The sequence below is a fragment of the Lytechinus pictus genome, chromosome 10 (genome assembly GCF_037042905.1).
Source record: "Lytechinus pictus isolate F3 Inbred chromosome 10, Lp3.0, whole genome shotgun sequence".
In the NCBI taxonomy this organism is placed as follows: domain Eukaryota; kingdom Metazoa; phylum Echinodermata; class Echinoidea; order Temnopleuroida; family Toxopneustidae; genus Lytechinus; species Lytechinus pictus.
In genome coordinates this window covers 1005833-1021926 of record NC_087254.1, presented here as the reverse complement: position 1 = coordinate 1021926, position 16094 = coordinate 1005833, and the positions used below count along the sequence as shown (strand labels likewise).

Genomic DNA, 16094 nt, shown 5'->3' with positions numbered 1-16094 from the left:
GAAATAGAAAGAAATTTCTTCTCTGTTTAAAGATATTGAATGAAAGCTTTTGAATAAAGAAACAAAAACTGTTTATTCTTTTACAAGATGAAAATTATGCTTCGAAAGTGTTTTGTCTTCAGTTTGATTTTTTTTCTTAAAGTCCTTACAATTATCTGTTACTTCAGGTATTGGCACTTCAGTTAATTTGGGCCCAGTTACATCAAGCACAATTGCCCTGGACTGGACCCCTATCCCCGATACCAATACTTATCAGGTAACTTACACTGGACCAGATGGGCAAGTGCAGCAGGTTTTGTCGACCACCCCTGACACCATACTTACCGGACTAAATCCTGTATCTCAGTATGACATCACAGTGAGGGCTATTACTAACAGTGGACAACTGGTAGATGTTGGCACTACAACTGCCACTACAGGTGCACTTTTCATCTATTTCTGCATGAATTCTTGAGATAACCCAACTTTACACATCTGCATGTCATTTGATGAATTTGATTAAATTAGAGATATGAAATATAGACAAAGTTCATATTAATTGGACAGTTGCCCCCCCCACACACACACACACATGTTAAAGCCTGGTCTGAAAAAGCCCAGTTGAAATAAAGTTAATGTAATATTTATTTTTCTCTGAGGGTATTGGTTTTCAGCTCAAGATTTAAAAAAATTGTCCTTAAATATTGCTGTTGCTATAGGTATTGACACTTCAGTTACTGTGGGTGCTGTTACATCAAACACCATAGACATCAGCTGGACACCTGTCCCTGGTACCAATATCTATCAAATCATATACACTAGACCAGACGGGCAACAGCAACTGGGGCAGGTTTTTCATCCCACCACTGATTTCACCCTTACTGGACTTACTCCTGCATCTCAGTATGACTTCACTGTAAGGGCATTTAACACTGATACTGGACAACAGACAGATATTGGCACTGCTACTGTAACTACAGGTACACATTCTTGTATTGGTCTCAATGACAAAAAAAAAATACTTAAAGTTCATTGTTTTTCGGGGTAAATTAGGTATTTATTGATTTTGCAAAAAGCATTAGCATGAGGGTGCATGTGTGTCAGGCAGGGTGTGTATGTGTGTGTGTAAGATTGGGTTAATGTGTGTGATTAAGAGTTGTATGCTGATTAATTGATAATTGCACGATACAGCTATTAATTAGAATGGAATATCAAAATATCAATACGGATTGTAGTCGTACGGCATTCTATGAGGGCAGGTGAAACACAAATTTTTAGTAATGAAATTGACGGGAAGCCGTTAATCTCAAAGATGAAGGGGGTGGTCAGAGGGATTTCCTAGGCCTCTCTGATAGATCTCTGTTTCTAGATTTCATTTGTATTTCTTTCACTTAAGAAAGTATGTCCATTATCTAGGTTATATATAAAACTACATTTTACTCTTTGCTCTACATTGTAGAGTTTAGTTGGATGGAGACTTATTTTTATCTTGCAATGTTTTTACCAGGTTTGGATACGACGGTAACATTGGATTCAGTTACAGAGAACACGGTTACACTTTCCTGGACGGCGATAGATGGTAGTACTTTTTACCAGGTTTTATATAGGCCTACTGGCTCTACTCAACCGGAAGAACAAATATTAGTTCCTAATGGACCACAAAACAGCCAAACCACACTAACTGGACTCACACCAGCTACAATGTATGATATTCGAGTTGTGGCTTTCCCGGGAGGTGCACCATTGGAAGTTGGAAGCATCACGCCAACAACAGGTCCGTACACAATTTATCTTCAATCACGACATCTAAAGGCTATGTTGATGGTTCTTGGTAGTGTTATGCAGCCCAAAATGGTACCAAAGTCTGGAACCACGTGTTTAAACATTTTATAGAGTATTATCTTTTATACAGAAATCCTTTTTCGTAAAGTACAGAAATAGTCCCGTTGTCTATTTATTGCAATTTTTTGTAATTTTTGTCTTCATTCTCATTTTCTCATGCCCTTTGATGACTCAATCATATTATTTTTTTAACGTAATTAACCCTTTACTCATCTGGTGTTGAAAAGAAAAAAAAAGGTTAGTGAGATTATCTCTTGATGAGTGCAGGTGAATGACAAATAAAAATGATATAAATTTAAACTGTAGGTATTCTGAATGAGGTTATGGTGGATTCGGTGACACCAAACACGATAGCTCTCAGCTGGACAAATTTGCCAGACAACATAAATTATGAGATAACCTACACTGCACCAGATGGAACACAACGAATGGTTTCGTCTGGCACCAGCCCCAACATCATCCTTACTGGACTTACTCCTGACACTCAGTATGACATCTCAGTACGTTCAACATCTAACCAAGGACAGCAATCAGCCGTTGGTACCACTACCGCTACTACAGGTAAATATTCCATAAATAATAGTTATTAAATCCATAGGAAAAACTCACTGAAAATGCATTCAAGAAAAAATTTCATCTAGTATGATTAGTATGATTCATCCACTATCAACTCTGAAACACATAATGCATGGTCCATCTGTCACATGACATCCGCTGTCACATGACATGACATCCGCTTATGAGTGAGTGACAGAGTTGCGGTGTTGCGGGAATGCGGGAATATCACTCCCATCTTGACTTTGCTGCACTGGCTCCCTATCAAAAATCAGATTATCTTTAAGATTTTGTTGCTTGCTTTTCATAGTATTTTTGGATCAGCACCACAATACAGACTTTCATTTATCACTAAGTACAGACCAAGCAGGTCTTTGTGCTTTTAATTGAACTCTTAGCTCTTTATGCGCCTTGAGCACTCTACAGAGTGGATTGGGCGCTTTATAAGTAACATTATTATTATTATCATTATCATTATTATTTTCGAACCCCTTATGTCCGTATGTGTGTACTGACATCTGCAACTCATATATTTGTGTCATGACTTTTCCATCCAATCTGAGACATACTGTATACTCCGCAACGCACTGTGCACAGGGATCTCCGTTAGAGTATACAGCTTCTTTTTACGCTTGCTCATTCTCCTGAAGACAACAAGAATACATTTGTAAAAATATTGAGTTTAGGTGGTTCTTTTCAGGACCAACACATGCCCACTCAAGAATACATGATTTACTATGAAACTGCTGCCCCCTTTCTGCTTCACCATGGAAACCTTCAGAAGTTACAGATACAGTATGTATGCTAATGCATCTTGGTGATGTTGTTTTTTGCAGTTCCAACACAAGTTTCAATAACTGAAACAACTCCAAATTCAATCAGCGCAGGTTGGACAGAGATAACAAATGCCTTGACATACCGCATAGACTTTGTCAGTGCTGATGGCCTCCACACTGGATCTATCAATTCACCTGTACCGCCGGCAGTTATTGATAGTCTGCAACCAGGTACAACGTACACAATAACTGTTCTTGGTACTACAGTGGACGGACAGACCATCCCAATTGGTTCAGCTTCTGCTACAACAGGTTTGTATGTTTAGTTTGTCTGCATATCGGAGAAAGATTGTAAATAGCTGTTATGAATATTTCGACCTTCCCATATTTGCAGTACTACTTGAATGTATTAATCATGTTATTGATATCTGTATTCTTTGTCCTTATCACTTTAAATATATATTTTTAATTTCAATTCAGGTCTTCTTTTCTATCTGCATAAGAGGAACATATAATAAAATACATGAGGAAGAAAGAATACATAACATCAAATACATATAAGTTTACAAAAAAAAACATTAAGAGGGAAGCAGCCAAGGAGAAAAGTTCCTTATAATACATCCGACCCAAATTACTTTAAAAAGAACAATTATTGACAATATCAATAGATAGAAAATATATTAAGAAATCAGAAAACATTAAAAAGACATAAAGACACAAGTGGTATGATTTAAATTATATATCAAAAATATTTACAAACGGGCTTATCATCATTAAGATATTTCAAAAGTTATGTTTGAAAATAAATAAATCTAAATCCAAAAAAATATTAAATGAACAAGACGTTTTGAAATTAACCGGCAAAGAAAAAAAAAAGTACAGGGCCTCATAAGAAAATAGATTGATGCGAAAGGCAGGTTCTTATTTTCGGAAATATCATACTGGAAGTGAAAAGTTGAAGGAAATTTCTTCTCTTTTAAAAATATTAAAAGAAAGCTTTTGATTAAAGAAAAAAAAAAAGCTTTTTCATTCTTTCAGAAGATATACATGATGTTTCTAGAGTGTTTTGTCTTCAGTTTGTTTAAGTCCTTACAATTATCTGTCGTTCCAGGTATTGGCACATCAGTTAATTTGGGCCCAGTTACATCAAGCACAATTGCCCTGGACTGGACCCCTATCCCCAATACCAATACTTATCAGGTAATTTACACTGGACCAGATGGGCAAGCGCTGCAAGATTTTCCGACCACCCCTGACACCATCCTTACTGGACTAAATCCTGTATCTCAGTATGACATCACAGTGAGGGCTATTACTAACAGTGGACAACTGGTAGATGTTGGCACTACAACTGCCACTACAGGTGCACTTTTTATTTATATCTGAATGAATTCTTGAGATAATCCAAATGTATACATGTATATCTGCCAGATATATACAGTAAATTTCATGAATTTGATTAAATTAGAAATATGAAATATAGAAAAAGCTCTCATTAATTGGCTACTTGCTCCCCCTGCACCTGTAAAAGCCTTGTCTGAAAAATCCCAGTTAGAATAGTTTTAATACTAGATTTTAATTCGTCATGCGGACGAATTAGGTGGTCTGTCCTTACTCTCGCCAACATTATCACTATAACCATGTTCAAGCAGATCAATATGATCTTCATGATGACAAATTATGGATGGAATACTTGTGAAAGTCGGGAGATGATAAAGAACTGTGAAAAGGGTCTCTTTGATATATGAAAATGTGATATGAAAATAGTAATTATAATCTGTTTAATCTTGCTTAATTTTAACTTGCATACCTTTTAAATACCATAAAGGATCATGTACGAGGTGGTAAAAAGAAGAAAAAAAAGAAGAAAAAAACACCTTGTTCACCCCCAGGACTCGATCCTGCGCCCCCGAGAACTCAAGTCAAGTGTGTTATCCATTGAGCCACGATATTCCCCATAGAGATTACACATTCCCCTAGAGATTACACGTAAGCAAATTTGAGAATTACAAATCCAATTTTGCAAGCGAAAAACGGGCATGATCCCGGCATCTGATCGAAAAGACAGGTTGACACTTTCGAAGGCTTAGAATCTCAGCTACAACATAATAAAAGCTCAGGAAAAACTGACAAGAGGAAATGGAGATATGGCTCACGAAATAGAGGAATGTCGAATCTAGTTTTGAGAAAAAGTCATGTCCCATAGAGATTACACGTAAAATGATGAAAAATGACATGCCTCTTTTCATCGCAATATTACACCATGATGCGTTTTTCAAAATGAAAATTTATGTTAACTGACGAGAAAGAGTACATTCTAAACTACAACATATCGAAATCTGGGCGAAAAATGATCAATATTCACGGAGTTATGATCAAATTTGCATAAATTTGATGACGTCATTTTTGAAAAAATGAAATTTTCAGTTTAGGCGCAATTTTGATGACGTCATGATCAAATTGAGGGACAATGGTGACATGAAATCAAATCTACAAGTCATACTCTATCGATATATGAAAAAAAAATTGGGGTCAACGGACTATTTAAAGAGGTATAGTGAATTTTCAATTGCCCCTTTTTTTTGGCCATATATGGCCTGTAGTGAGAGCTCGCGCGCACACGTGCTGCAAAGTTTAACAGGTGATAATTTCGTTATTACTTGTCGTAGAAGGTTGATCAATGTATCAAATTGTTCAGAATTATATTATCGATGCATTGATATAAAAAAATTGGCGATTCTATGTTGGAAGATGCAATTACGCGCAAAAACGCGCGCGCATGTGCGTGCGCGCGTTTTTTGCAAAATGCTTAAAATGGCCTGAAACGTATGTAAAATTAATTTGGAACGAATTTGAGCATTTTTAAATTTTAATGCGCGCGTACGTGCGCGTCGAGGTGCGCGCGCGGAATTTGATGAAATTTTTAGTTGACCGTTGACCTGAAGTTGATGTATACCAAATATAGTTGATTTTTGATGACTCGTTATCGAGATATGATAATGACCTGATTTTTACAAAATGGCGCCTGGATGACGTCACGATGACCTAATGACTTTGAAAAAAGGAGGGCACACTTCCGAAAGCTTAGAATCTCAGCTACAACATACCAAAAGCTCAGGGATAACTAACAAGAAAAAATGGAGATATAGCTCACGAAATAGAGGAATGTAGAATCTAGTTTTGAGAAAAAGTCATGTCCCATAGAGATTACACGTAAAATGAGGAAAAATGACATGCCTCTTTTCATCGCAATTTTACACCATGATGCGTTTTTCAAAATGAAAATTCATGCTTACTGACGAGAAAGAGTACATTCTAAACTACACCATATCGAAATCTGGGCGAAAAATGATCAATATTCACGGAGTTATGATCAAATTTGCATAAATTTGATGACGTCATTTTTGAAAAAATGAAATTTTCAGTTTAGGCGCAATTTTGATGACGTCATGATCAAATTGAGGGACAATAATGACATGAAATCAAATCTACAACTCATACTCTATCGATATATGAAAAAAGATTAGGGGCCAACGGACTATTTAAAGAGCTACAGTGAATTTTTAATAGGCATGTTTTTGCCCATATATGGCCTATAGTAAGAGCTCGCGCGCACACGTGCTGCAAACTTTAACGGGTGTCAATTTCGTTATTAATGGTCGTAGAAGGTTGATCAATGTATCAAATTGCTCAGAATTATATTATCAATGCAATGATATAAAAAAAAACGGCGTTTCTGCGTTGCGTTGAAGGCGTTACGCGCGAAAACGCGCGCGCATACCTGTGCGTGCGCAAATTTTTGAAATGCTTAAAATGACCTAAAACGTACTTTACTTTAGTCAAAAAGTGATTTTGAGCATTTTAAATTTTTGACGAGCGCGTACGCGCGCGTCGTGACCTCCAGGTGACCTTTGATGACATGACCTGTTGACGCTTGACCTGAAGTTGATGTGATGTTAATTTGATTGATTTTTGATAATTGATAATGGAGATATGATCGACAATGTGATTTTACAAAATGGCGCCTGGATGACGTCACGATGACGTGATGACCTTGAAAAAGTTAATTTTACTAGAAATCATAGGGCTTGATAACTGACAGAAATTTGAAGGAAATTGACCATGTCGATTTCGAATGAACGCGTGTACAAAAAAGTGTACGGAAGAAATAAAAATAAATAAATAAAGAAAGAAAATTCTGGCGAAATCAATAGGTGATCTGTCGTTGACAGACCACCTAATAATATTCTTTTTCTAAGGGTCTTGGTTTTCAGCTCAAGATGTTCAAAATAGTCTTTAAATATTGCTGTTGCTATAGGTATTGACACTTCAGTTACTGTGGGTGCTGTTACACCAAACACCGTAGACATAAGCTGGACACCTGTCCCTGGTACCAATATCTATCAGATAATATACACTGGACCAGACGGGCAACAGCAACTGGGGCAGGTTCTTCATCCCACCACTGATTTCACCCTTACTGGACTTACTCCTGCATCTCAATATGATATCACTGTAAGGGCATTTAACACTGATACTGGACAACAGACAGATATTGACACTGCTACTGCAACTACAGGTACACATAATATCTTACAGTTTCACGTATTGGTCTCAATGACCCCCCCAAAAAACATGATACTTAAAGTTAATTTTTTTTTAATACTAATCATGCAATTATGGTTTTTGCAAAAGCATTAGCTTTCAGCATTTTATATACGTTATGTACAGCAACATATATATATATATATATATATATATATTATATGCATATACATATATATATATATATATATATATATATATATATATGCAGCAATGGAGATACACACCTGAAAGTTGACCCTGAGTCAACCGACTTTTACTCAGAGTCATGTTCAGGACTTATAATTTTTTCGAGCTCAGAGAGTGTACTGCGGGCGGCAACGGAGTGCTATATCACGATTGCAGTTTCTTTCAGTTGATTTTTCTAACATGTTGTCTGTTTTCTTGATAACTGTTGATAAACTGTAGGTATTCTGAATGAGGTTATGGTGGATTCGGTGACACCAAACACGATAGCTCTCAGCTGGACAAATTTGCCAGACAACATAAATTATGAGATAACCTACACTGCACCAGATGGAACACAACGAATGGTTTCGTCTGGCACCAGCCCCAACATCATCCTTACTGGACTTACTCCTGACACTCAGTATGACATCTCAGTACGTTCAACATCTAACCAAGGACAGCAATCAGCCGTTGGTACCACTACCGCTACTACAGGTAAATATTCCATAAATAATAGTTATTAAATCCATAGGAAAAACTCACTGAAAATGCATTCAAGAAAAAATTTCATCTAGTATGATTAGTATGATTCATCCACTATCAACTCTGAAACACATAATGCATGGTCCATCTGTCACATGACATGACATCCGCTTATGAGTGAGTGACAGAGTTGCGGTTTTGCGGGAATGCGGGAATATCACTCCCATCTTGACTTTGCTGCACTGGCTCCCTATCAAAAATCAGATTATCTTTAAGATTTTGTTGCTTGCTTTTCATAGTATTTTTGGATCAGCACCACAATACAGACTTTCATTTATCACTAAGTACAGACCAAGCAGGTCTTTGTGCTTTTAATTGAACTCTTAGCTCTTTATGCGCCTTGAGCACTCTACAGAGTGGATTGGGCGCTTTATAAGTAACATTATTATTATTATCATTATCATTATTATTTTCGAACCCCTTATGTCCGTATGTGTGTACTGACATCTGCAACTCATATATTTGTGTCATGACTTTTCCATCCAATCAGAGACATACTGTATACTCCGCAACGCACTGTGCACAGGGATCTCCGTTAGAGTATACAGCTTCTTTTTACGCTTGCTCATTCTCCTGAAGACAACAAGAATACATTTGTAAAAATATTGAGTTTAGGTGGTTCTTTTCAGGACCAACACATGCCCACTCAAGAATACATGATTTACTATGAAACTGCTGCCCCCTTTCTGCTTCACCATGGAAACCTTCAGAAGTTACAGATACAGTATGTATGCTAATGCATCTTGGTGATGTTGTTTTTTGCAGTTCCAACACAAGTTTCAATAACTGAACCAACTCCAAATTCAATCAGCGCAGGTTGGACAGAGATAACAAATGCCTTGACATACCGCATAGACTTTGTCAGTGCTGATGGCCTCCACACTGGATCTATCAATTCACCTGTACCGCCGGCAGTTATTGATAGTCTGCAACCAGGTACAACGTACACAATAACTGTTCTTGGTACTACAGTGGACGGACAGACCATCCCAATTGGTTCAGCTTCTGCTACAACAGGTTTGTATGTTTAGTTTGTCTGCATATCGGAGAAAGATTGTAAATAGCTGTTATGAATATTTCGACCTTCCCATATTTGCAGTACTACTTGAATGTATTAATCATGTTATTGATATCTGTATTCTTTGTCCTTATCACTTTAAATATATATTTTTAATTTCAATTCAGGTCTTCTTTTCTATCTGCATAAGAGGAACATATAATAAAATACATGAGGAAGAAAGAATACATAACATCAAATACATATAAGTTTACAAAAAAAAACATTAAGAGGGAAGCAGCCAAGGAGAAAAGTTCCTTATAATACATCCGACCCAAATTACTTTAAAAAGAACAATTATTGACAATATCAATAGATAGAAAATATATTAAGAAATCAGAAAACATTAAAAAGACATAAAGACACAAGTGGTATGATTTAAATTATATATCAAAAATATTTACAAACGGGCTTATCATCATTAAGATATTTCAAAAGTTATGTTTGAAAATAAATAAATCTAAATCCAAAAAAATATTAAATGAACAAGACGTTTTGAAATTAACCGGCAAAGAAAAAAAAAAGTACAGGGCCTCATAAAAAAATAGATTGATGCGAAAGGCAGGTTCTTATTTTCGGAAATATCATACTGGAAGTGAAAAGTTGAAGGAAATTTCTTCTCTTTTAAAAATATTAAAAGAAAGCTTTTGATTAAAGAAAAAAAAAAAGCTTTTTCATTCTTTCAGAAGATATACATGATGTTTCTAGAGTGTTTTGTCTTCAGTTTGTTTAAGTCCTTACAATTATCTGTCGTTCCAGGTATTGGCACATCAGTTAATTTGGGCCCAGTTACATCAAGCACAATTGCCCTGGACTGGACCCCTATCCCCAATACCAATACTTATCAGGTAATTTACACTGGACCAGATGGGCAAGCGCTGCAAGATTTTCCGACCACCCCTGACACCATCCTTACTGGACTAAATCCTGTATCTCAGTATGACATCACAGTGAGGGCTATTACTAACAGTGGACAACTGGTAGATGTTGGCACTACAACTGCCACTACAGGTGCACTTTTTATTTATATCTGAATGAATTCTTGAGATAATCCAAATGTATACATGTATATCTGCCAGATATATACAGTAAATTTCATGAATTTGATTAAATTAGAAATATGAAATATAGAAAAAGCTCTCATTAATTGGCTACTTGCTCCCCCTGCACCTGTAAAAGCCTTGTCTGAAAAATCCCAGTTAGAATAGTTTTAATATAATATTCTTTTTCTAAGGGTCTTGGTTTTCAGCTCAAGATGTTCAAAATAGTCTTTAAATATTGCTGTTGCTATAGGTATTGACACTTCAGTTACTGTGGGTGCTGTTACACCAAACACCGTAGACATAAGCTGGACACCTGTCCCTGGTACCAATATCTATCAGATAATATACACTGGACCAGACGGGCAACAGCAACTGGGGCAGGTTCTTCATCCCACCACTGATTTCACCCTTACTGGACTTACTCCTGCATCTCAATATGATATCACTGTAAGGGCATTTAACACTGATACTGGACAACAGACAGATATTGACACTGCTACTGCAACTACAGGTACACATAATATCTTACAGTTTCACGTATTGGTCTCAATGACCCCCCCAAAAAACATGATACTTAAAGTTATTTTTTTTTTAATACTAATCATGCAATTATGGTTTTTGCAAAAGCATTAGCTTTCAGCATTTTATATACGTTATGTACAGCAACATATATATATATATATATATATATATATTATATGCATATACATATATATATATATATATATATATATATATATGCAGCAATGGAGATACACACCTGAAAGTTGACCCTGAGTCAACCGACTTTTACTCAGAGTCATGTTCAGGACTTATAATTTTTTCGAGCTCAGAGAGTGTACTGCGGGCGGCAACGGAGTGCTATATCACGATTGCAGTTTCTTTCAGTTGATTTTTCTAACATGTTGTCTGTTTTCTTGATAACTGTTGATAAACTGTAGGTATTCTGAATGAGGTTATGGTGGATTCGGTGACACCAAACACGATAGCTCTCAGCTGGACAAATTTGCCAGACAACATAAATTATGAGATAACCTACACTGCACCAGATGGAACACAACGAATGGTTTCGTCTGGCACCAGCCCCAACATCATCCTTACTGGACTTACTCCTGACACTCAGTATGACATCTCAGTACGTTCAACATCTAACCAAGGACAGCAATCAGCCGTTGGTACCACTACCGCTACTACAGGTAAATATTCCATAAATAATAGTTATTAAATCCATAGGAAAAACTCACTGAAAATGCATTCAAGAAAAAAATTCATCTAGTATGATTAGTATGATTCATCCACTATCAACTCTGAAACACATAATGCATGGTCCATCTGTCACATGACATCCGCTGTCACATGACATGACATCCGCTTATGAGTGAGTGACAGAGTTGCGGTGTTGCGGGAATGCGGGAATATCACTCCCATCTTGACTTTGCTGCACTGGCTCCCTATCAAAAATCAGATTATCTTTAAGATTTTGTTGCTTGCTTTTCATAGTATTTTTGGATCAGCACCACAATACAGACTTTCATTTATCACTAAGTACAGACCAAGCAGGTCTTTGTGCTTTTAATTGAACTCTTAGCTCTTTATGCGCCTTGAGCACTCTACAGAGTGGATTGGGCGCTTTATAAGTAACATTATTATTATTATCATTATCATTATTATTTTCGAACCCCTTATGTCCGTATGTGTGTACTGACATCTGCAACTCATATATTTGTATCATGACTTTTCCATCCAATCAGAGACATACTGTATACTCCGCAACGCACTGTGCACAGGGATCTCCGTTAGAGTATACAGCTTCTTTTTACGCTTGCTCATTCTCCTGAAGACAACAAGAATACATTTGTAAAAATATTGAGTTTAGGTGGTTCTTTTCAGGACCAACACATGCCCACTCAAGAATACATGATTTACTATGAAACTGCTGCCCCCTTTCTGCTTCACCATGGAAACCTTCAGAAGTTACAGATACAGTATGTATGCTAATGCATCTTGGTGATGTTGTTTTTTGCAGTTCCAACACAAGTTTCAATAACTGAAACAACTCCAAATTCAATCAGCGCAGGTTGGACAGAGATAACAAATGCCTTGACATACCGCATAGACTTTGTCAGTGCTGATGGCCTCCACACTGGATCTATCAATTCACCTGTACCGCCGGCAGTTATTGATAGTCTGCAACCAGGTACAACGTACACAATAACTGTTCTTGGTACTACAGTGGACGGACAGACCATCCCAATTGGTTCAGCTTCTGCTACAACAGGTTTGTATGTTTAGTTTGTCTGCATATCGGAGAAAGATTGTAAATAGCTGTTATGAATATTTCGACCTTCCCATATTTGCAGTACTACTTGAATGTATTAATCATGTTATTGATATCTGTATTCTTTGTCCTTATCACTTTAAATATATATTTTTAATTTCAATTCAGGTCTTCTTTTCTATCTGCATAAGAGGAACATATAATAAAATACATGAGGAAGAAAGAATACATAACATCAAATACATATAAGTTTACAAAAAAAAAACATTAAGAGGGAAGCAGCCAAGGAGAAAAGTTCCTTATAATACATCCGACCCAAATTACTTTAAAAAGAACAATTATTGACAATATCAATAGATAGAAAATATATTAAGAAATCAGAAAACATTAAAAAGACATAAAGACACAAGTGGTATGATTTAAATTATATATCAAAAATATTTACAAACGGGCTTATCATCATTAAGATATTTCAAAAGTTATGTTTGAAAATAAATAAATCTAAATCCAAAAAAATATTAAATGAACAAGACGTTTTGAAATTAACCGGCAAAGAAAAAAAAAAGTACAGGGCCTCATAAGAAAATAGATTGATGCGAAAGGCAGGTTCTTATTTTCGGAAATATCATACTGGAAGTGAAAAGTTGAAGGAAATTTCTTCTCTTTTAAAAATATTAAAAGAAAGCTTTTGATTAAAGAAAAAAAAAAAGCTTTTTCATTCTTTCAGAAGATATACATGATGTTTCTAGAGTGTTTTGTCTTCAGTTTGTTTAAGTCCTTACAATTATCTGTCGTTCCAGGTATTGGCACATCAGTTAATTTGGGCCCAGTTACATCAAGCACAATTGCCCTGGACTGGACCCCTATCCCCAATACCAATACTTATCAGGTAATTTACACTGGACCAGATGGGCAAGCGCTGCAAGATTTTCCGACCACCCCTGACACCATCCTTACTGGACTAAATCCTGTATCTCAGTATGACATCACAGTGAGGGCTATTACTAACAGTGGACAACTGGTAGATGTTGGCACTACAACTGCCACTACAGGTGCACTTTTTATTTATATCTGAATGAATTCTTGAGATAATCCAAATGTATACATGTATATCTGCCAGATATATACAGTAAATTTCATGAATTTGATTAAATTAGAAATATGAAATATAGAAAAAGCTCTCATTAATTGGCTACTTGCTCCCCCTGCACCTGTAAAAGCCTTGTCTGAAAAATCCCAGTTAGAATAGTTTTAATATAATATTCTTTTTCTAAGGGTCTTGGTTTTCAGCTCAAGATGTTCAAAATAGTCTTTAAATATTGCTGTTGCTATAGGTATTGACACTTCAGTTACTGTGGGTGCTGTTACACCAAACACCGTAGACATAAGCTGGACACCTGTCCCTGGTACCAATATCTATCAGATAATATACACTGGACCAGACGGGCAACAGCAACTGGGGCAGGTTCTTCATCCCACCACTGATTTCACCCTTACTGGACTTACTCCTGCATCTCAATATGATATCACTGTAAGGGCATTTAACACTGATACTGGACAACAGACAGATATTGACACTGCTACTGCAACTACAGGTACACATAATATCTTACAGTTTCACGTATTGGTCTCAATGACCCCCCCAAAAAACATGATACTTAAAGTTAATTTTTTTTTTATACTAATCATGCAATTATGGTTTTTGCAAAAGCATTAGCTTTCAGCATTTTATATACGTTATGTACAGCAACATATATATATATATATATATATATATTATATGCATATACATATATATATATATATATATATATATTATATGCATATACATATATATATATATATATATATATATATGCAGCAATGGAGATACACACCTGAAAGTTGACCCTGAGTCAACCGACTTTTACTCAGAGTCATGTTCAGGACTTATAATTTTTTCGAGCTCAGAGAGTGTACTGCGGGCGGCAACGGAGTGCTATATCACGATTGCAGTTTCTTTCAGTTGATTTTTCTAACATGTTGTCTGTTTTCTTGATAACTGTTCAACTGGTTTGAGTTATTGCTTGGTTATTCATCTCTATTTGCGTTTCCTGTATTAATTATAATGCCTTAATAACAAAATAATCAGTCTAGATTTGTCATTGTAATGTTCCACGCAGAGCGATTAATGTGGGGTTGTGGTCGCTTATTAGAACAGCCACTATACGTACGTACATAGACCTACTGCGTACTCTGCGGAGCGAGAGCCGATTTTGAGTAGTTGTGTAGTCTTATTCCAAGAATAAATAAATAAGTAAAATAATAATTATAACAATGCTCTAAAATTGTTTGGTTTTGTTTTTGTTGTTCAAACTGTGGTGTGATATTATGGTTCGAGGCTTATTTTCCAAGATTCGTCAATTTTGACATCCAATAAAGTGTACTGACAGTGGCGTAGGCCTACTTCTGGTAGGGTTTGTGTCTTTGTGGGGCGCGCTGCTGAAAATCCACAAATAGAGTCATAACAACTTCAGGTAAGATGAATACCACCATTATTGCCCTCAAGTCAGCAAACTAAAACATATCATCACTTTGAGTCGATTTTAATGAGGGATATCTTACTTTAGATACTTTATATATTTTAGGTCAGTTTCACGCTAAAGTAAGATACCAACTGCTCCACCCCCCACCCCCCCCCCAAAAAAAAAAAAACTATTATAATAAGATATGGACAGGATATGAGAAGAACGTAATGTTATCTATTCCTGAAAATCCACAAAGAGATCGAGTCATAACAACTTCAGGTAAGATGAATACCACCATTATTGACCTCAAGTCAGCTAAGTAAAATATATCATCACTTTGAGTCGATTATATTAAGGGATATAAGGTAATGTTATCTATTCCTGAAAATCCACAAATAGAGTCATAACAACTTCAGGTAAGATGAATACCACCATTATTGACCTCAAGTCAGCAAACTAAAACATATATTCTCTTTGAGTTGATCACATTAAGGGATATAAGGTAATGTTATCTAGACCTGAAAATCCACAAAGAGAGTCATAACAACACACAGTCCCATTCGCACGAAATCGCGTGGGCATTGCTGCGTTAAGTCTCCATGCTGCAGAACTACTGGCGAGGAATGTGTGTCTTTAAATATCAACTCCCCCCCCCAAATAAAAAATGAATAAATAAATAAATGAATAAATGGGGAAAAATAGTATGAGTAGGTATGATACGTGGATGTCGGACATGCCGGG

General features: G+C 36.2%; 1 protein-coding gene across 1 annotated transcript in view; it reads left to right on the top strand.

Moving 5' to 3' along the window:
- The first annotated feature begins 275 nt into the window (after positions 1-275).
- The window catches only part of LOC129269619 (fibronectin-like), a 37534-nt gene continuing 21715 nt past the window's right edge, over positions 276-16094 (top strand). Inside the window, exons 1-15 of the mRNA XM_064105752.1 lie at positions 276-279; positions 699-959; positions 1487-1753; positions 2128-2382; positions 3213-3464; positions 4264-4515; positions 7471-7731; positions 8166-8420; positions 9234-9485; positions 10285-10536; positions 10819-11079; positions 11510-11764; positions 12595-12846; positions 13647-13898; positions 14181-14441. Coding sequence (XP_063961822.1) covers positions 276-279; positions 699-959; positions 1487-1753; positions 2128-2382; positions 3213-3464; positions 4264-4515; positions 7471-7731; positions 8166-8420; positions 9234-9485; positions 10285-10536; positions 10819-11079; positions 11510-11764; positions 12595-12846; positions 13647-13898; positions 14181-14441 — 3592 coding nt within the window. The remainder of the gene's footprint in view (positions 280-698; positions 960-1486; positions 1754-2127; positions 2383-3212; positions 3465-4263; positions 4516-7470; positions 7732-8165; positions 8421-9233; positions 9486-10284; positions 10537-10818; positions 11080-11509; positions 11765-12594; positions 12847-13646; positions 13899-14180; positions 14442-16094) is intronic.